The 22,281-nt window shown below is 47.4% G+C and overlaps 1 protein-coding gene across 13 annotated transcripts in view; it reads left to right on the top strand.

Moving 5' to 3' along the window:
- LOC119456826 (PTB domain-containing engulfment adapter protein 1-like) overlaps positions 1-22,281 on the top strand; it is a 73,819-nt gene that overhangs the window by 45,649 nt on the left and 5,889 nt on the right. For 7 of the 13 annotated variants that reach the window (XM_049669374.1, XM_049669369.1, XM_049669375.1 and 4 more), the window contains 6 exons: positions 2,081-2,218; positions 7,566-7,682; positions 8,542-8,661; positions 12,187-12,291; positions 19,791-19,941; positions 21,144-21,319. In XM_049669374.1, coding sequence (XP_049525331.1) covers positions 2,081-2,218; positions 7,566-7,682; positions 8,542-8,661; positions 12,187-12,291; positions 19,791-19,941; positions 21,144-21,319 — 807 coding nt within the window. The remainder of the gene's footprint in view (positions 1-2,080; positions 2,219-7,565; positions 7,683-8,541; positions 8,662-12,186; positions 12,292-19,790; positions 19,942-21,143; positions 21,320-22,281) is intronic. The other 6 variants (XM_049669372.1, XM_049669364.1, XM_049669376.1 and 3 more) reach the window with 4 other exon arrangements.

Raw genomic sequence — 22,281 nt, 5'->3', positions numbered from 1 at the left:
ATATTTTCGTAAGGGGTGGGAATGTACTACTATCTTGGGTCAAGACACATGAAGCACATGTGTCGGAATTTGCAGTAATACTTACGCTGGGAATTCAGTAATACTGAATAGTGAAATTCTGATCTGAACAGATAAGTCGCAAGATTGCAGGGGCTTGTGCATATTTTTCGTGCTCATGTTTCATTGGCACTAACTGCACAGCATCTTGAACTGTTCAGCGAAATACCTTATTATACTAGTATTCAAATCATTTAAACTTGAAACTCTTTTTGTATATTTATGGCAGAAAGATGGCCAAAATCTTCAGCAGTTGTCATTGCCCTCCTTGGTCCAAATTTTTTAATTAAAGTGAACATTTTTATTTCTTGCATCTGAATCTGACTGCCAAGTCAGAGGAAAATAAAGAAAAAATTCACGCTGGAGCTTTTGGCAATGAATCAGATTCTTCTCGTGAACGGCAAAAAACTGTGTTGTAAGCATCATGTGGTTCTTCAGACTGCTTAATTCACAATCATTATGGTGTGAAATGTGGCCGCAGATTACCTGAAGACTATTCTTGTGCTACTCCAGCAGACTTGTACTCATTACAGAAAAACGTAATCAACTACAATTACTTCATTCAAAATTGTAATTGATTAGTGACCAATTTCTGGCTCCACGAAATACACCTAGCAATTACTAAAAAGTAATCAATTACTTTTACGTTACTTTTCTTGCACCCTAAATTAACTTTGCAGACATGTAGTATATAGAATGAGCTAGCCTCCTGTTTCAGTGCATCCACTGCAGTCCTTCACATGTTGTTTATATTCACTAATAATTGCTTCTCAATATTTTTAAATTCAATGTGTGATGTTCGTGTCTTGGTCCTCTATGAAGTGCAGCACCTCATTGTTGCTAGGGTTAAGGGAAGGCGCTCTCGATAGGGCCCGTAAACAATAAAAAAATCTGATTCCCTGGCACTGTCTGAATTGGCCATTGCTATCAAGCCACAGAAGAGCAGTTTCAATTTGTAAGCTAATATCTGGTGGAACTCCAGCCAATCACTCATTAGAAAAGGTGGCCGAATCTGTAATGTAATTCAAAATAAAGCTGCATATTATTCAGCCCTAAATATACTGTTTGTGCATTACAATTGCAAACTACTAGGTGTATATGAGTTGGGTATCACAGATAGAAACATGTCAGCCAAAAGCTTCATTCTGTATTAGACATCATAGACTCCACTAAGTGAAAAATTAAGCAGTAGCTCTCACCGCCTTTGAAGGCCACCTTAAAGCACTTCCCTGAGAGGGAGTAGATTTATTATAAAAGAAAAGGCTGAGATGAGGGGTCGGTCTTCCAAGATGGGTGTGCAAATCTGCAAGCCCGCCATGTTCTGGTGATAGAGGCATAGCTGCAGGCAGGATTGTGGGAAGTAGGTAGCCCATGTCCATGTTCTTATAGTTTCTGATAATGTCAATTGCAGACCGCTGGCATTCTGCTGTAGTTCCCAACGAATTCAAGTGCGTTGTCCGTTACAGCTTGTTTCGTCAATAAGGTAACTGGTTACATGGACTTCGTTACTGCGAAAATTAATTGAATTGCAGTGAGTGTTACCAAGTAAACGAATAGTTCAATTACAATACATACTATCAAAAAATTGATTACAAGTAATTACGTGTAATTCATTACATACAGCTCTGCACCCAAGGCTAGTTATATGCTTCAGGCAGCAGGCTCCAAAAATAGTGCAGAGGCCTGACATGTGATGCGATGCATGGGAATTTCAAGGAGAGCCATATTTATCCTGCAGCACAGTTGACAAATTAGCATTGCTGACACTCACATTTCTGAAAATAGCTTTGTTTGTTTTTCTTTCTATTGGATATTTCCCGCAAAACATTGGTAACTGCAGGAATCGTTGGACCAGAAAAGCTTCAAACCAAATTTCAGTGGTGAATTCTGGAGGACTAATGAGATTTGCCTGAAAGACTAGCCCGTGGAAAATCTGTACTGTGCATGATGGTGCGCAGTAGCGTCAACGTTCTGCTCTGTGCTCTACTTTTATGTCACGAGCTGGTTGCCCCTTGGATTGCAGAGGATATTTCACCAGCACCCGCTGCATCGTATCTCCTACTGTGCGGATGACAAAACTGACAAGAAGTCCTTCAGCTTCATTGCCAAGGAGTCGGATGGCGAACGGCACTCGTGCTTTGTGTTCTCCAGCGAAAAGTTGGTACGTAGCACTATATTTACCCGACTACTGCAAAGCTGGTTTCTTACTAGAGCATGAGAAAGTGTTGCCCTTGCTCAGCTCTGGTGTCCTAGTCCTGTGTGCTACATCAGTCATGTGTGGTTATCCATAGTCCCTAACATAAACAATGTATTATTCATGACCATGTAAGGAAAGCTATTGTGAGGACCTACCAGGAAACGGAAAGAGAGCAGTGAACAAACATTAGGGTCTAATGGAACAGTGATGTAGCGAATAACTTTTGGCGGCCCCAAGTGCAGGTTGGCAGTTCACATTTTTAAGGGAATTCTGGCAAACCTTGGACGCTTCTGTTACAGGTGTGGAATTTTGACGACTTTCTTTATTTAAATAAACCTTCAAGCCATTATGTTAAATATTGTGTTCCATTCAGTCAGGCCATATTGACACTGATTACATTTCCAAAATTTTTTCTTTAAGTGCTGCTTTGTGTTAAAACTTCTAATTTCTAAATGAAGGGTTCTCTGACATTTCGTGAAAATTTTTATATATATGTGCTAATGCAGTAATTGTGTGGGACTGGTTTATGCAGATGTCTGCTTTCGTTTGTGGATGTCTGTGTGGCTTATACATGCAGGGTTTTCTTGTCTAGGCATTGTAATATGGTACATGGTTTATATGTATGGCTAGATTATAAATTTCAAGATATATGTAGTGCAATTGTACAGAAATATCTGTCAAAGCGAGAGAAACTGCCATTAAGCTCAGTTGGGAGAGCCCTGCTGGCAGCATGGAGAAGCTGCAGGTCTTGGCACCACTAGCAGCAGAGTTGTCCTTTCTACTTTCACTTTATCTTTATGAATATTACAAAAATCTTAACCCTCATATAAATTATTGCATCATAATTTTATTAATTTCCCCTTTTCTTGGCTTTAGTGCCATGTGCTTTTAGGTTGGTTACTTGCCTAAATATTGAGTACCTGCTGCAGTAGCTTAGTGGTTGTGGCGTTGTGTTGCTGATCCCGAGGTCATGTGTTCAGTCTCTGCTGCAAAAGGCGCATTTTGATGGGGGCAAAATGCAAAAACACGTGTACTTCAATTTAGCTGCACGTCAAAGAACCCCAGGTGGCCAAAATTAATGCGGAGTTCCCCGCTATGGCATGCCTCTTAGTTATACGGTAAAATCTCGGTGATACGAATCTCGTCGGGTCGCGAGAAATATTCGTATCACCCGAAATTCGTATTATCAAAACTACACAATATCAAGAAAAATTAATTTATTTTTACCATAAATGATTTCTAATAGTGGAACCCCATTGATAACTTCCTCGCTGCTGCGTTTTCCCGGCTGCTACGTCGCGTTTTCGCGGTCCCAACCTAACTCTCATTGACTTCCAACTATAGTCGAATCTCGATAATTCGAACTCAAAGGGGCCAGAAATTTGTTCAAATTAAAAGGACTTTTTGAAATATTCATGCACCATAGAACGACGTACGAACGGTGCAATTCGTGAAATATCGCGGCGCGCAAGCACATATCGAGCGATGGCCACGAAACTGCCCGCGACGGCCCACGCTCGTATCAGTATCGCGATAACGGCAGAAAATGAAACTTCAGGGAGCGGGCGGCGCAGGCACGGTGAGAGAGATTGTGGTTGTGAAAAGGAAGAGGCGACACGGCGACGGGCACGCGCGGGGACCGTCGCAGGTGAGGGAGGAGGGCGGCAGGGAAGCGTATTTGGCCTCGGCAACTCTGTCGCTTCGGTGGCTCCCCTCGCCCTCCCTCTCAACACACTCGTAGCCCCTCACCTTCGACTGTCTCCGTGCGCGTCTGCCGCTCCCGCTGGCCCGGCGCCAGCTTAGCCCACTCCCTGAAGTTTCGTTTTCTGCCGTTGAAGCGAGCGTTGGCCGGACTGGGCCTCCGCCATTGCTTCCCTCTGCGCTGTAGCCGCAGCGTTGGCTGAGACATCGGCACGTACACGCGTGTTCTGGCGCCATGCAGAAATGATGACCTTGCCGTGACGCCGCATTTTTTTTTTCTCTCCGCACGGCGTTGAGCGGTTTCGCCTAATGCCCGTCGGAGGCGCCGCCACGTGATCTGGCGCGCTGCTGAGAGCATTGTCGGTGCACGGTATGTTCGAATTAACCATCGCAAATGCTCTCGCGTTCGCATTACCGGGCGTTCCCTGTGATACTTTGCCAATCTATATGTTACGTTGCGTTTGAATGTGGCGGTCACGTAAATTTAGCACTGCAGCCAGCTTGTACATTGCAACAAGCGACTGGCACATTTGCAGATATGATGCACCCGCGCGGGTGCCGTATCCTGAAAGCGATCTGCGACGTGCGCAAAGTGCGCGCCCGTGCGGACCTTATCGTCAAAATGATCTGCGATGTTGACAAGTGTGCCTAGTGCCAGTAGCTTCGTATGCACTATGCCTTCAACGTTTAGTTCACATTAAAGCGAGAGACAACGCAAAGGTCAATTAGCTCGCTGCTGCTGCGCTTCCGTTGCTTCACCTTTCGGGCGAAACTGCGGCTTTTCTCTGTCTTTTTTTTTCACGGTCCCTTAAAAACCGTATCAACGGGACGTTTTCTTCTTGCCCAAATCGTCAACGATCGCCTGCTGAAAGGCGTATAAGTGCGCACACGTGATCTTGGGAATGTTTTCGCACGCCACTGAATGCCAGAGCACGTAGAGTGCAGGGAGCGTTTTGACCGTCGGGGCTGCGCCTCGGTCGTCGTGGCAGCAGCGGTCCTCGTCTACTTTCTCGCTAAGCATCAGCTAGGCTGTGATGTGGTTCCAGTCCGCTCGACGTGGGGACCAATGAGAGATTGCGCAGCTGCGTGACGTAGTCGGTTGCTTGGCGACTATGGATCTCGCCCAGATCCCGCTGTGCCGGCTTGTCTGTGCCGGTCGCCCCGCTGGCTCGGCTGCCGCCGCTGTTGCTCCCATGTTCGTATGATCCGCAACGGCGCGACATGTTCGGAACAGCCGATTTTTTTTTTTTTTTCGTATTGTTAGCAATGTATTTCGGCCGGGGAATGTTACGAATTCGTATCACACCGAAATTCGTACCAGCCGGGTTCGTATCACTGGGGTTTTACTGTATTGTGATTTTGGCATCTGAAACCCCAGAATAAAATATGCATGTATGTATTTATATATATGCAGTCGAGCCCACATATAACAGAACTTTCACTTAAAATGAACAAAACCTGTGCGACCGTCAAATTATAGGTTATTTCAATGGCACAAAGTTACATGTACAATGTAAGTCTTTGAGCCCTGCCAATCGGTTACAGCGACCGGACAGCGTAAACCCGGCACCGCAATGCGAGATATGACGGCCTCCGACCCCTTTGCGCACGCGGACTGTTGTCCCGAGCCTCCTCGCAGGCGAACTACTCGTTTCGTGCCCCTCTCAAGCGAGCTACCCTCTCCCCGCAGGCACGCCCTCTCCCAGCCGACACACACTGCCCACATGTGTCGGCGTGTGGCTTCCAAGATCGCATTCCCGCCCGTCCACGTAACTCCGCTCCCCTCTCCTCTCTATTTCTCACAACTCCCTCGCTTTCACCTGTCTCTGCAGGTGCGCTCTGGCTGCCAGCTTGAAGTCCAGAAGTTTCGTCTTCTGGCTGTTACTGGGAAGCAGGCCTCTCTGCACTGGTCTCCGTGCTTTCTTGCTTGATTGTCGCACGTGCACGTCTGCTGAATCAATTGCGACGCTTTGTTCACCCTGGCAGTATGTGTGGTGCGAGCGCTTCATCCTAGTTGCGTTTGAGTTGTATCCAGGATGGCGGACGGGAAGTCTGCCGTGCCTGCAGTGGTCACAAAGAGAGACCTGCCGTGCCTGCAGTGAAGCAGGCAATTTTGACGGAACTGTGTCAAGGTGCAAAAAAACTGCGAGTTGGTGAAGTACGTGTTGAAATCGGCCATCTCGACTTTGCTTTGATTGTCAGCTCTGACGCTGACTTGACAGAGAAAGCGCCTGCGGAAGGCCATCTATGTGGACGTAAAGGACGCGCTGCTCAAGTGGTTCGTTGACGCAGGGACTCGTAACATTCCAATAAGTACACCAGTGATGCTGGGCAAAGCCAAGAACTTCGCATTCTTGCTAGATTTTTCAGACTTCAGCCCAGGCAGTGGTTGGCTCCATCGATTCAAATTGTGGCATGGGATGTTTTTAAATCGATTGTCGGCGAGGCATCTTCGAAAATCTTAGGCCTAACGTTAAGAGACGGGAAGAGAGCAGTGTGGATCAGAGAGCAAACGGGGATAAATTCTAGTTGACATCAAGAGGAAAAAATGGAGCTGGGCCAGCCATGTAATGCGTAGAATGGATAACCTGGTGGACCATTAGTTACAGAATGGATACCAAGAGAAGGGAAGCGCAGTCGAGGACGGCAAAAAACTAGGTGGGGTGATGAAGTTATGAAATTTGCAGGTGCAAGTTCTGAATCGGCTAGCGCATGACAGGGGTAATTGGAGATCGCAGGGAGAGTCGTTCGTCCTGCAGTGGACACAAATATAGGCTGATGATGATGATGGGTGCCACATTGTGGAGTGCTTGCTCATCGCTGTTGACCGCCCGGCCGCCAACTTGCTGCTTCGAGTTTCACTGTATTCAGCCGTTGAGATGGTGAAGGCGTCCTGGGCAGAGGTGACGGCCGCTTGTGTGTGGAACTGTTTCTGCAAGGCCGGCTTCGTCGACGTAGTACCTGGTGCCGAGCCTGATCCTTTGACAGCGATGTGGAGGAATCGTATGACAATGAAACTTCGGAGCCAGCACCCATAAGGGTGCCTGTAGCAATGGTCTACATAGAGGGCCTCGCGCAACTTTTCTATGCCGAGGGCGTCGGCGAAGAGCATGCTTCTGCTTTAAATAGGCTGGAGGCTGCCCTAATCGGATGTGCACTGCAGAAACAGACGAGCATCATGGACTTTATTTGCAAACAAATAAATGTTTGGTGTTTTGACTAGCAACTTAGTTTGTTTAGCTGTGGTCTATTTACTACGAACTTTTGAGATATAACGAACGGATGCCACGTGACGCTCAGGTTCGTTATAAGCGGGCTCGACTATATATATAGAGTGGAGCATTGCTGCTTCTTGCACACAGATGGTCTGGGAACGCAATGAAATACTGTTTCCTAAGGAATGTCTTCCATATCTAAATATGATGCATCTACTATTACAAAGCCTGCAGCAAGCTTTAGTGTTATAGCAGTTTTTACTTTCTGCCCTGGTGATTTGGTGTTCTGTATATTTGAGTGATGCATCATTTTTTACAAGGCTGGCTTTCTTTCAAGCTGTTATTTAATGGAAGCTTCAAGTGTGCTTACTGTTAACTTCTTTGATTTCCTACAGGCTGAAGAAATCACACTGACCATAGGGCAGGCATTTGACTTGGCTTACAGGAAGTTCCTTGAAACTTCAGGCAGAGACCTTGAGATGAGGAAACAGTTCATGATTCTCCAAAAAAGGGTGAAGATTTGTTCCCTCTTTCATTATGCTACCAGTGACCAATTCAACCAAGTTACTGTCTGTTTTCAAACTGCAGCTCTGAGCCCTTCTCCACAAAATGACTCTTTTCCATTACCTGCCATGCATGTGTGGCTAACTCTGTTGCACACGCCGCCTCATTGCAAGCAACAAAGATAGCCCACCTGTGGCTATGCCTCCTAGTTCAGAAGAGTGTACCATTTCTAAGACCATGTAACCTATAGTCATGGAGTGATATGCAGAGGGGACAGTCGTCATCAATATGAAAGGGAACACCTAATTTTTTTAAACGCCCTTAGGGGCTAAACATACACCCTCCTTAAAAGTGTTCAATGATACTGAAAGTTCAACAGGAAAGCTTGTTATGTATAGAGTTCCTAGATTTGAAACCATGGACCACGAGTTAGTTTTAAAAAATTCACTGTTCCCTTTTATATTGATGACTGTACAGCCCCATTAATTGAAATTCATTACCAGCAAAGTTTGTGCACTGAAAAGTTTGTATACGATGTTCACAAAACCTTCATTGCCAAAAGAGCCGAAGTGCCGGCACTGAGCAATGCACAGTGGCATTCAAGTAAAGACCAATGTTCGTCATTTTCTTATTCAAAAATTCATTCTGTTATGACCGTGGTTGCAGTTCATGTGAAGTGTTACGTTACAGTGGAGCTTCTTGGCGCAGTCAGTGACTCGGAGATACTGGTTGGGTGTCTTTAGTTTACTGTGAATTGTAAACCGGTGGAGAAACTGTTGCCCTTGTTTACTGAGAATACAGTTGCATTTGTTGGTGCATTTGCATGCATTTGCTAATTTGACGGTGCTTTTTTTATTGTATGTGAAGGTACAAGACCTGGAAGACGAGAACAGTCGACTGCGCAAGTGTCTTCGTGACGGTGATTACTCGCACGGTGATGACATTTCCTCCCCTATTGAGACGACCAACCACAAGCCAAAGGCTAAGGTTTGGCTCCTTACTTACCTTCATTTACATTGCTGGGAAGCCAAATGATACGGTCGCCTGTGAAAGGGCTTGAGAAATTTAGCTGTCCAAATCGGTGAAAGCTAGGAGCACGTGAATATTTGAATTTTGCATTCAAATCGAACCCTGACTGGCCTGATAATTTCATTCAATCTTTGAACGCCTATATATTTAAATTTTAAATTGGTAAAAGCCTTGAATAGCTACCATGCCAGCGTGGCCTCGGGAGGTGTAGCTTGTGGCTGGATCACGAATCATAAATCAGCACTGCGTGGCCTGATAATTTCACTCAATCTTCGAATGCCTATATATTCAAATTTTAAATTGGTAAAAGCCTTGAATAGCTACCATGCCTGCGTGGCCTCAGAGGTTAGCTTGTGGCTGGGTCACGAATCATGAGTCAGCACTGCAATGGCATTACGTTAATTGTTAAAGGTTCCTTTATCCACCATAGTGGCTCATTGATTGGGGTGTTCTGCTGCCGAGCACAAAGTAGGAGTTGCAGGTTTGACTCCCGGGCACGGCAGCAGAATGCAAAAATGCTTGTGTACAGTGTTTTGGGTGGGCGTTAAGGTACCGCCGCTGGTCGAAAGTAATCCAGAGCCCTTGCAGTGCAGCATCCCTCATAGATCATCCCTCACTATGCAGCTTCACAACATTGAAACCCACAATCTAATTCTTTCTTGTTGAGCAATAATTCTATATTCAGGCTTGATTTGGTAGCTGTCTTTTTACAGCAATATTTGATGCTATTCCATTAGTTTGATTTTAGCTGAACTTTCAGAATTTGCACAAACCACGATTTGATTTCAGTGTACCTTTTGAGCAGCCAGAAAGTTTTGTTTCACATTGGTCTGCTCTTTGCTTTATCTTGTATTCGACTACATTATGAGCTTGAATGCTTGGCATTTGTGTGCCCTTAAGGGCCCCGTGTGACAGAAAATCCAGCATGAGGGTCTGCATTGGTGCCGGCGTAAGCATTGGCGTCCGTGGCGGAGAAATTCATCCCAAACCACCCCGACCACACAGGCCCTCAGTGTGGCACAAGGCATTAGTAAACAAAAATTGAATTTTTCAAAGTAATATTCGTCAGAAAAATTGTACAGTACGACTTAACTACAACCTAGATATGATAGTGTCAGATTGTAAAACCCCATCCAGATGGCACTCGCCTCCTCGACAGCATAAAATGGTAGCGGCGCGCAGAGGCGAAGGTGGAGAAAGAAGAAAGGCTGCAGTTGCCGGGAAGCCTGACAAGCAAGCACTTGGGGATCTTTGCATGCTAAAGCGTCCTACAAATTTTTGACGCAGGCTTCTCGGGGCAACAGCAAACAATTAGTAGAATAATAAAAAAAGGCCCTAGAGCCTTCGCATTTTAATATATCACAGCTTTTATTGCCCGTGCAAAGATGTCTTCCCAGCAATGCATTTGTTTAAAAGTGAAGCTAACTTTAAGGGATCGGTGTAAGCTTGGTGTTTTTAAGCTGGCTTTCCTACGTTGTGTTGCAATGAAGCCTACTCATAAAGAAAAATGCGATCGCATTCCACTCTTAAAGGCAAAGCTTAAGCCTCCTCCAATTTTTTTTTCAACAAATTATCCAATGTATGTTGCAGTGTGGTGAAGCACCGAGATGACAAGTAGTCTATCTGGAAGCGACCACCGCAATGTAGTGAATCACAAGTAGACTTCATTTGCGAGTGACCAGACTGCATGTACCAGGCCCTGTTATTGTATTGTTTCTGTTTGCATTGCTTGAATATTTGTTTATGCCTCGCTACCAGAACCAGCGTATGAGTCATTAAAGCAGTTCTGCCTAGGGGCCAAACAGTACTCGGAAAACTAATAAATCCCTGAGAAAGCCCCATGAAATGCAAAAAGCCCCATCGAATGGGAAGCCCCATAGAATGCGACTACCGTATTTACTCGTATAATGAACGCACCCTGAACTTCCTGCCGTGAAGGAGGAGCGACACGGTACGATTCGGCGTCTGATATAGCGTTCAGCAAGTACGATTGTATCGGATGCCAAAGCGTACCATGTGTCTCCTACTTTTATTGCAATAGCAATTATATGGTCACTCGAGGCGCATTTTTGCCGTCGGCGCCAACGATCGCGCCTCAATCTCCCGCGTTCGAGGGAGGAAACACGCTGTATTCCATCGCGCGCAGCAGCTGCGCATTGTGTGGTCGCGCACGCCTTATCTTGAAAGCGATCTGCGTCGGGGACCGAGCCTAGCAGTTTAACGGCGGCTTGTACCTTTGTGCGTGCTCTGTTCTTGCCGCTCAGTTTACACTGATAAACAGCATGAAGGTCGCTTCGCTTGCTGTTGCTGCTGCGCTTCCTCACGCCAACGTTTTGACAGCGAGTGTCAACGGTCATCGAGTGGGGTGGGTTCATGTTTGCCTGTGCGTGCTGACACCATGCTTGTTAATTTACATAGTGAGTTTATACAGACGATAAAACTATTATTCCTACTTCATGTAGCTGTCTGCACATTTGCTATTGCAATCGATGGTTCGCCTTCGGCGAAACTACACCTTTTTAAAGATGTCCGCGGAAAAAAAAAATCGCTCAGTTTTACCCCACATAATGAACGCACTCCCCCAATGTTGTGCATATTCAGGAAAAAAGTGAGTTCGTTAGAGTAAATACGGTGTTTTCATTGATTACAACTTCATTCATCATGCACAATGAGCAGTTATTGTGGAACAATCTTGCACACCACTTTCGGTTGTCAATATAGTGCATTGTTGCTGTGCTCTATGTGATAGGGCTGACAGTCTAAATAATTGAGGACGTCCGAAAAATCACATCGGTGCAGTTTAAAAGGAGCAATAAAGAACCACCAGAGGCAGCCCTGCTGTAATAAATTAAATAATAAATAAATGGTACATAACTGAGCTATGTTACTAGCAACATTAAAGCATGTGACTGACAGTACCAACTGTGCTGTCTACCATTGCTCTCTGCAGGCCTCATAGTGTAAGCTGCAAAAAAAGTGTAAGTTTTAGAGATGTGTATATCTTATAAAGTGCATAGGTTGTTCTTGCATGTGATGGCTTGATCTCCGGCGCAAGCACTCATAGATAACAAGTCACTACTCTGCAGCTGTCTTTCTCCAAGATGGATGCAGCCCAAAATGGAGCGTGTATTTTTTTACAGATGATGTGTGGTGTTTTATGGCGCAAGGGCCAGGTATGGCCAAACAGAACTGTACTCTTGATGATAAAACTGGTGGTTATCAGCAGACTAGGGATAGAGCTGTCAGCCTCACTTTTTCTCCAAACTTCACAGTATTAAAACAGGTAGGCAACATGAAAGGCATGCAGTTGCAGTACACTGGAAGCTGCTGAGAAGTGTCAAGTGCTTCAGTGGCAGGTCGCATTTGCAAGCAGATAAGCTGTTGCACTTGCACTAAGTAGCAAGCTGCCATTTTCCCTGCCTTGAAGCTATGCGCATGTTGTCGTCCATATGTCTCGTACAACTGGCTTGTCTACTGTCACAGGTGCGAGGGATCTCGACGAATGGAACCAGCAGACCCAGCTCAAGTAACGTGGTTCCAGAGCCTCTGCCTCCGCCTGTGCCTCCGCGCACTGCTGACCATGGCCAGGTAAGGATTAAGGATGTTTTATTTATCTATGCCAACAACAGCGTCAGCATGTCACCAATGTTTACATAGACTTGTGTAAGGAGGGACGCAGGGATCAGATACCGAAATTGTGCAAAAGATTGGTTTTCGGAAACCACACGTTCTGGTATCTGCAACGCCTAATCAGCTGTATCAAAATGAAAACGCACTAAAAGTGCCCCCAAAAAATTAATTTGTCAGTGCGCAGGGCAAGAAAACAGCTTTAAATCGCACAAAGTCACCGCAGTTCACGGAGCCATATCTCGTCTTTCCCGCCATCGAGCGCCGCCACCTTAGTATTGTTCAAAATCTGTTTCACCGTTCCGCTTCTCACAAACACAAAAGCGCAGGTCTGCTGGAAGTAGTTACACGGGCCCTCCGATGAAAGCAGGCCTCCGATTGGCTGCTGTGCTGAAAGGCATCTCCCCATTGGTTGCTGCTGTAGCAGTGGGCAAGTTGTCTGCGTTGCAAACCACGCCGGCGTCTTCACTTGACACGCAGAATTCGGATTTCTGAGAGCTCCCAGGCTAGTGATGGATCGTTTGAAAAATTTTGGATGAAGCACGCTTTCGGAATAGGGAAGCGCAAGCCTTCTACGGCGAGAAATACGGTAATTAGCGGTAGAAGCGGAGGAGCACCCGACTGAACGTGCCGTGCTACCTTGCACCGTGGATTACGTGCCATGCTATCTTGCACCATGCGACTCCAGCAGCGAAGGCAAAAATCGCCCTTTGCCATCGGCACCGATAACGCAGTTTACTGATGATGCGCCAACGGAGGCTCCCGCGCCTCGGCGTACAGCCGTGCGAATCAGTAGCCGAGATCGCATCATTAGAGGCGACGCGGCTCGAAGGTCACCATCGCCGGCACAGACGGTGTACTCAGTTTCTGACGTATCGTGTGACACAGACACGCAGCCTGTGAGCGAGCACCAACCGTCAACAAGCTAGTGTGATAACCGAAGCTTCACAGGACAAATTGCTCCCGAACGTCGCACCATTTAGCTGTGTTTCGTGTCAGCGGTGATGGCAGAAGCGCAAGCATGCAGCATTCACGACTCCCTTCGCGCAGTGTCCGCAGCTGAACGGAAGTTCAATTTGATGAACCAGCCAGGCTATGAACAAATTTTCAAAGCCCACCAAACGAAGAGGCAAGGGTGCAAGAAGATGACTGACAGTAATGATGCCAAATATTACAGCCCTGATGCGTTCTAATAAATCTGCACTGCTTGCAAAACTTCGCAGCCCGTTTTCTCAGTTTTTTTTTTTTTTTTTTCTTTTTGGCGGTCACCGCACTCGTGGAAAGCATAGCACAACATTGGCTCGACTGATTTTGACCCAGTTTGTTTTGCTGTGATCCGTAAACTGTGCTGTACTTGAGTCTTGAAAAGTCTGAGACGGTCTTGAAATGTTTCTTTACATTTCCATTACTTTATTATTTCATAACTACATGGCTCTGTGCAGTGAAACGGTCACATGCATGTCATGTTGAGCAAAAAATTACGAGGGCACTAAAAAAATGTCGCAGTTTCGCCCGAAAGGCGAAGCATCAATTGCGATAGCAAATTAGTAGAGAGCTATTCGGAGTAGGGATAGTAGTTTTATCGGCTGCATAAACTTCGACACATTCGCTTACTAACTGAATTAACAAGCGTGGTGTCATCGCGCACAAGCAAACATGAATAGATCACACTGAATGACGGCAGACAACGGCTGTCAAAACGCTGGCAGCAAGCGCAGCCCCCCCAGCGGGCGAAGGTTCGTGCGGTCTATCGCTTCAATGGAAACTGAGCGGCGAATGCACAGCGCATACAAAGGTCAGAGCCGTGTGGAGATAGGAGACGGTGCGGGCGACCGCCACCACAGCCAGTACAAGCGTAGTTGTTGGCAAAGTAGAAGCTGCCCCCCCCCCCCTTCCTCCCGCGCTTCCTTCCCGCTTTCTTGCTTTCGCGTGGGAGATTGAGTGGCCAGTTCCCCTTGCGCCCAGTTGCATTATACGCATTTGGTGCCGTAGCACAGCGTCGGCCCACCTCCCTCCCTCGCATACCCCACGGCCTTTCGCGCGACGGTCGCGTTTGCTTTCCGCCGTGCGTTCGCTCTCCGCAATAGTGCATGTCCCTCGCGCGCTTTCACTCACACATACGGCACGCGGCGAGGATTTTATCGCCCTTAGTCTATACGGAACCTCACGGCGACGCCGACGGCAGAAATCCGGTTGAAGTGTCCATATAATTGCTATTGCAATAAAAAATCAAACACTGTCTTGATGTTGATTAGATATTTGGGCAAACATACAAAGTATTCAGTTCCCTATCACGTTTTGTTACTGTGCCAGGCTTTCCACAAGCAAGGAACTTGTAAATTCTTATAAAACAAAAACTAATGATGAGCTTAATGAAATTTTAGATTTGTCTCATTATTGCAATGTGCAATGTGTGGGTCAAATTTCAGCCCTTTCTGCCAAGAAAGTTATTTCTCGTCCCCTCCTCCCTCCTTAAGAAAAGAGGTTTGTGCGCGAAGAAATTGTCAGGGGTATGCCAACTTGTGTGTGTGTTGCAAGCTCTTCATGATACAGAAATACAGTGTAGACCGCTTATAACGTAAGTCGCCGGAGTCGCGAATATCCGCACTATAAGTGGTACCACACTATAACCAAAGCAACAATTTTCAAGGCCCGCACATATGCAAAACATGTGCACCGAGCCGCCACGCGTATGCAACAGTCGAGGAATGCAGCGAGAACATTTGCATTCAATTTGCAATCGAATCTCGTTAATTCAAACCAAATCACGCAGCGGCGCCTCCAACCGGCATTGCTCCCGCACCGCCATACAGTAAAAGCTTAGGAGAGACCCCTCGATGTCGCGCGTGACCGAAACAAAAAAAAAAAGAAAAACGTGGCGGAAATCTCACCCTCTCTCAAATGGCAAGGTCGCCGATTCTGTGTTGCGCCGGAACATGCGTGTACGTGCTGACGTCTCAGCCACGCTACCGTAGCCACTTGTAGAAAACGGCAGTGAACCCTTCTTTCTCCTTTATGCTTCCTCTACTTTCTAGTCATGTGTTGACCTTGCACGCTGCGGCTACGGCGCAGAGGGAAGCAGCGGCGCTGTCCCAGGCCGGCCAACGAAACTGCCCACGCCGGCAAATGCCCGCTTCCCGATAACGGCAGAAAACGAAACTTCGGGAAGCTGGCGCCGGGCCGGCTGGAGCGGCGGCGCCTGCAGTCGAAAGTGAGGGAGCTACGAGGGAGGGCGAGGGGAGCCACCGAAGCCGCCGAGTTGCCGAGGCGAAATCCGCTTCCCTGACGCTCTCCTCCCTCACATTCCACGGTCTCCGCGTGTGTCCTTCGCTGTGATGTGCCGGCGCCGCCCGCTCCGTTGACCGGCAATGGCAGTTTCGTGGCGCTCGCTCGCGCCGTGATATTTCACGACTCGCACTGAAGATTCTGGTTTCAGCCTCACTGGCTGTTCGTTCGCACCACGTGCCCTTCTCCTCCACTTCGTCTTTCTTCCTCGAGCACTCCTTGGGGCGTCCGTTTGAGGGGAGCGTTCGCCGTCTCCGCTGACTTCCGTACTCCCAGGCAGCCGTACTGTAACCGGTATTTCGTTTCCCGCAACTGCACTATAAGCGATACGTGTATACATGAAGTGCTATGGGAAAATTAACGAGAGTCTGAAAAGACCGCACTATATCCAGTCCTACACTATAAGCGGTTGCGTTATAAGTGGTCTATACTGTAGGTTGTGAAAACCAGCACAGTGGCCCAGTGGTACAGTTGCCGACCGTTTATTCGGACGCTGACAATTCGGACATGCTCGTTTATTCAGACACCTTCGCGGCACCGCCACTCGTCCCATTGAAGTAATGTATAACCACGACCGATAGTTCGGACGCCCTGCAGCGCGCCGTTCGATTTTTCGGACTCCGGCGGCCTGGTCAGATGCGACATCAAACGCCACGATACAGTCATGACAAGCTGGCCGCGATGTTTATATTTTACTAGGTTGTCAGCACTGAAAGGGCGCGCTTGCTATGGTTGGATTGCTGGTGTCTAAATCCGCGCAGCACCTACAAGTTACAGTTGCCGATCTTGAAGGCTATACAGTATAGACCACTTATAACGTAACCGTTTATAGTGCAGAACTGGGTACAACGCGGCCTTTTCCAACTCCCGTTTACCCTCCCATAGAACTCCATGTATACGCATACCTCTTTGAGTGCAGCCGCGTGCGACGAAATACTGGTTATAATGCGGCTTCCGCGGGAAAATCTCGCCAAGGTGCGTCGGCAAGGTGCGTGCTGCCCGCCGGCGTATGCATTATTTAATGCAATCAAACTCTCGTTAATTCGGACTTATTTGGCCACACATCAGTTAATTCGGATTACTTTCAGAGCTCGGTGAGCGAGGAGCGCCGCAAATGTGCGACGCAAAAGAGCACGAACGGCGCTAGCGTCCAACCGAAACGAAGCGGCGGAGTCCGCATCGCCACAGCCATCAGTTGGAATTGTACGTGAATGACAGCAACGCTGGAACGCTTAGAGCCTATTTGGGTCTTTAAAGCCTGTATTCTTGCGTTTACTGCTGCGCATGACACCGCGTTGGCCGTGGCTTTCGTAACTGCGTAGTCATCATCCACGATCGCGTTGATAGCGGCCGCGGTTTTCTCCGCAGCGGTTGCGGCGAACAGTAGTTTCGTTTTTACCCGGTACACGCGTCGGCCACGTGGCTAAAAAACTGCGTAGTCGCCATCGATGATCGCATAGATAGCGACCGCGGTTTTGACTGCAGTTGCAGCGAATGGTAGTTAATTCGTCCAGACTCGGTGCGTGTGTCGGGTGCGTGCCTTCAGCACCGCAAAGTCGCCGTTTATAATCGCGTCGATAGCAGTCATGGTTTTTTCCGCAGTGGTTGCGGCAAACAGTTGTTTCGTTCTGACTCGGTGCAAAGCTGTCGAGCTTGAAGAGCACTGGCTACATCGCAATTGATTTCGCCAGCTTACTGGCGAAAACGTAATCACGATGTGCGCGCGATAGTACAAAGCGTGTCTACATGCTTGGTCTACATGTTTTGCATACATGCAGGGCTTGAAAATCATTGTTTTGGTTATAGTGCAGATAATCGCGACTCCGGCGACTTATGTTATAAGCTGTCTACACTGTACTTTTGTTGGCTGCACCTATTGGTTGTCATGTTTCGGATTTAGCCAGTCCAGTATGCATTGACTGTATACCGCGGCCAAACAGCAGGCCAGGCCAAGCCAAGCCAGTGTGCTTGGAAGTCGGTGCTCGGCCTTTGCATTGTCAGTTGTTATTTGACCTAGGCCTTGTCAACAGCTACCTTTCAAGTCTCGCTCTTTTGATTTGTGTGTTAGGCCTGATTTGCTTGTTCGATCTCGTCCAGTCGTCGCGTAGTGCCAAATGGCTTCGATGCCACCCGTGCCATCTGCACCGACGAAATGCGGCAATTACGAGACTGACGATGGCGAACAAAACAGCCATTATTCATCGGGTGGAATGCGGCCGACCTCAATGCAAAGTTGCTCGGGAGTTCTCCATTTCGAAGCAAACCGTCTCCAACTACTTGAAGAACAAGGGGAAGATCCTGGAGGCAGCGGAAAAAGTGTCTGCGGGGAAGCAGAAAAATTTTCGCGATGGCAGCCATCCTAAGCTGCAAGAGGCCTTGAACATGCGGCTGAGCGCCACTGTAGCTAAGCGGATACCCGTGTCTGGCGATCTGCTCAGACAAAAAGCAGACATGCTGGCCCTGTGCATGGATATTACTGGATTCAAATTCAGTGATGGCTGGCTGTGTGGAATTTCAAAAAAAGGTACAACCTTGCATTTAAACGAATGTGTGGCGAGAGTGGGGCTGTCGACCTAACCCTTGTGTCGAACTACTGCGCACACAAGCTGTGTGGACTGCTGCGCCAGTACTCTCCAGACAATGTTTTTAATTGCGATTCAGACGGGCCTCTTTTATAAGATGTTGCCTGACAAGACGCTTGCTTTGTCCGGGGAGCCCTGCCACGGGGGTAAGCAGAGTAAGGAGCATCTGACAGTTGTCGTGGGAGGCAACATGTCAGGAACGGAGAAGCTTCCGCTCCTCATTATAGAAAAGTTGAAACATCCTAGATGTTTTAAAGGGGTCAAGACGCTGCCTGTCTGGTACGAGGCAAACTCAAAGGCCTAGATCACCCAGGATCTTTTTGAAAAGTACATCCGGAAGCTTGACTCAAAATACGAGCTTCATAACTGCAAGGTGCTCATGTTCGTCAAGAACTGCGGTGCCCACGGGCACATAACCAACCTGAAGGCTGATCTAGAGTTTTTGCCGCCAAATACAAGTGTGTTGCAGCCCATGCACCAGGGCGTGATTAAGAACTTGAAGGTTCACTACCGATTGTGCCTTTTGAATTCGCGTGCTCTTGTGTGTGGACCGCGGCAAGAACTACATTGTGGATGTGCTGTCGGCCATCGACATCCTGTCTGATGCCTGGAAGGCAGTGACGGTGGACACAATCAGCCACTGCTTTCGCCATGCAGGATTTCTCCTTGATGATGAGACAGTGCCACAGGCCACAACCCCACGGCTGAGCTGCCGCCTGACACGAACGTTGTCGACGACCTCCGTGCCAGTGGGGTCGATATCCCCGCTGTTACGTTTGAACAGTTTGCTAACTTCGACAGTGCCGTCCTGCCCTGTGCCGAGTTGGATGATGAGGAGATCATCCGTCAGGTTCTGGAGCCGCTGCAAGTGGACAGCGACTCTGATGACGACGCACCGCCCACACCACAGCCATCGAGTGCTGACTTGGCGCAGGCCTTGACGACGCTCTTCTCTGCCTATAGCGATAGCCAGACACTGTCGGAAATACAGGATGACCTGATCGCGCGTAAGCGTGCATCTGTCCAGTCACGCATTGACAATTTTTTCCGTCCACTGGGACCATAAAGGTACTTTTTTCTGGTGAATTCTTTTTTTCGGACTCTCGATTTTTCGGCAGTTCCCGTCGAGTCCGAATAAACGGTCGGCGACTGTAATGGAATTCTGAGCATGAGGCAGCTTCTCCTATCCTCAGCCACAATGGCAGCATTATGATGAGGGTGAAATTAACTTTTTTTTTCTGTCTATTGCGCTTTGCTCATTCATTGAACATCTGTTTCCTTTAAATCTGGGCTGTATTTCCACTAGGACTTAATGGCTGTGGCATTAGGGTGCTGAGCCTACGGTCATAGGTTTGATCACTCGCTGCTGCTCTCCGATGGGGGTGGACAACAAGGTCTCATGTGTAGTACTTAAATTCAGCTACATGGTTAAAGAACTTAGGTGGTTAGAATTGCTTAGAAGCCCTGTACTTGTGGGCCACTGTGCAGCTGTGAGATTTCAAGGTATAAAGGCCTTCATCAGCAAAGTTATTGTCCAAGGGCAGCCAGGAGTGTGGCGTTCACATTTCTTTTCTCACTCTGGGTTTAATGCAGCCTTCACAAGACCTCCTTGGCTTGACGGTGCCAACTGTTGGCACACGTCTTGAAAACTTGTCCATGGATGACCTGGAGGATTTCAATCCGAGAGGAGAGACTGAACCAGCACAAGCCAAAACGAATGGGTGTTCAGAGGTATCCACCAATGGTGAGTTTTCCTCATGGCTCTGCTTCAGAATAAACCTCGGCTGTTCGCTGGTGTGTGGTGTTTTAAATGCTTCTATGCCTCTTTCACTTTCAAATAAAAGAAGACAGCTTGGAAGATTAAGTAAGTACAGGGGCACGTAAGCATCGCGATGTTGTCATTCTAGAAACTTTGCCATTTCACTCGCTACAAAATGCATGAACTGCTTTTAATGCCTTGTATAGCTACATCTATAAATTTCCTTCTCATGATCAGAATCCCCTGTGAGTAAACATACTCCTTTACGGACTCTAGATGCTGACTGACGATCATGTTCTCTTGCCAGGCTATTTAACATTATCTTTGTCTTCTGCATATTAATCTTCAACCCCACTCTTACAATTTCTCGGTTAAGGTCCTCAATCATTTGTTGCAATTCATCCCCATTGTTGCTGAATAGGACAATGTCATCTGTTGGCATCCGAACTTAGTTTGGTGCGGAGTCAATGCAGATGTATTAGCAGTGGCTGTACAGCTTTCAGAAAGCCTAAGAAACCACCTCGCAAACGAAAGCAAGAGTACAGGAAACAATGTGAATGGCACAAACTTTCTTCATGACAGCCATTTTTCTGACATTGTGAACATGGATCATGTCTAAAATATTGAGTAAGACGTTGAGCCTGAAACTCCTTTCACTGTTATACATTGGTTCTAGAGAGAAAATGTAATTGCCATAATTGACCGGGAGGCTCAATGAAATGAAGCTGTTTGTTGCTACTTTCTTGGCACAGGTGCAGTTGTTGGGTAAATTCAGAAAATTTGCATGGGATTGAAGTGGCATAGCACCTTGTTTTAATGTGTTTAAAAGTGTTTGCGGAGCCTCTGTCGCCTCTCGAAGAGGCAGGACATGTGTCAAGTGAGCTCTTGAATAACACTTAGCAGTGTGGTGGACGCAGCTCAAATCGTGTATCTGGGACCACATCACAATGCATTAGTATGTAATGCTAATGGATTTCTACGACTAAATTGCCACTGAACTTCTTGGCATTTGCACTGTACAAACCATTGCTATCTCCACTGATAGCTGACATCTTGAGCATGTGAAAGAGACATGATTGCACTGTGACATTGTAATGAAGCCATATCGTTTTTTTCACCATCACAGCAGCAACTTTATATCTCGCAAGAAGTGTTCATCACAGCTGGTCTCTTGGTGGTGAATGCAGGTACATCAGACACTCCGTCTAGCGTTGCAGCCGCTAAGGACCTCTTTGGCGCCGAGCCATTTTCGCCGACGAAAGAGGAAGATCCCTTCGGCATGGGTGACTTCTCAAACAACCTTGGAGCTCAGGAGCTGGAGAACGCAATTGGCATAATTGACCGCAGGCTCAATGAAATGAAGGTGTGTTGCTGCTTTCTTGGCACGCATGCAGTTGTTGGGCAACTACAGAAAGCGTAAATTGGTCTCTTGTAAGCTAGCAGTGCCGTGTCTGTGCTGATAATAGATTCACTGTTCTGCGGTGTTATAGTTCAACATATCCTACTTTGCAAACAGGGGCTTCCCAAGTTGCAGTACCATTTACATGTATGTACAGTAAAACCCCGGTGAATGATCACGGCTGGTACGAATTTCGGTGTGATATGAATTCGTCACATTCCCCGGCCGAAGTACAGTGCTCTTAATACGAAAAACATCGGCTGTTACGATCGCGTTGCCGTGCCGCTGCGGATCATACGAACGTGTGACCAACAGTAGAGAGGTTTAGCTTGTCCGGTAATAGGGTAAACGCGAGCCGGACCGGGCGTTGGGGCGTTTTGCCGGAACCGTAAACGTGTGCGGCCTGTATGGTGTTACCACCTGGTGGCGCCGAAATCAGACAAAAAACAGCTAATATTGCAGTAACCAAGTGTGTTCTACCTCGCTGCTGTTGTAAATGTTTGGCAGTGGCGTAATCGTGTTGCCGCCGAAAATTTACACCAGCAGAGAAGTAGAATACGCATGGTATTCAAAGCACGAACCCTGCTCGCTCGATGACAACGCTAGAGTTTGGAAGCCTGGCAGCAGCAGCTGTCTCTCACTTCAACGCGAACTAAACGTCGAAAGCATAGAACACACTAATCTATCCGGCACTAGGCGCACTTTGTCAACATCGCAGATCGTTTTGAAGATGAGGCCTGTGCGGGCTCGCACTTTGCGCACGTCGCAGATCGCTTTCAAGATATAGCCTTGTGATGCAGCGCCCGCGCGGCTGCGCCATATCGGCAACGTGTCGGTCGCTTGTTGCAACGTACAAGCTGGCTGGACTGCTAAATTTACGTGACCGCCACATTCAAACGTAGCGTAGCATGCAGGAAAATTAGATT

The sequence above is a fragment of the Dermacentor silvarum genome, chromosome 6 (assembly GCF_013339745.2).
Source record: "Dermacentor silvarum isolate Dsil-2018 chromosome 6, BIME_Dsil_1.4, whole genome shotgun sequence".
NCBI classification, from domain to species: Eukaryota; Metazoa; Arthropoda; class Arachnida; order Ixodida; family Ixodidae; genus Dermacentor; species Dermacentor silvarum.
Note: the sequence above shows the minus strand (reverse complement) of the source record. Positions and strands in the feature narration are given on the sequence as shown.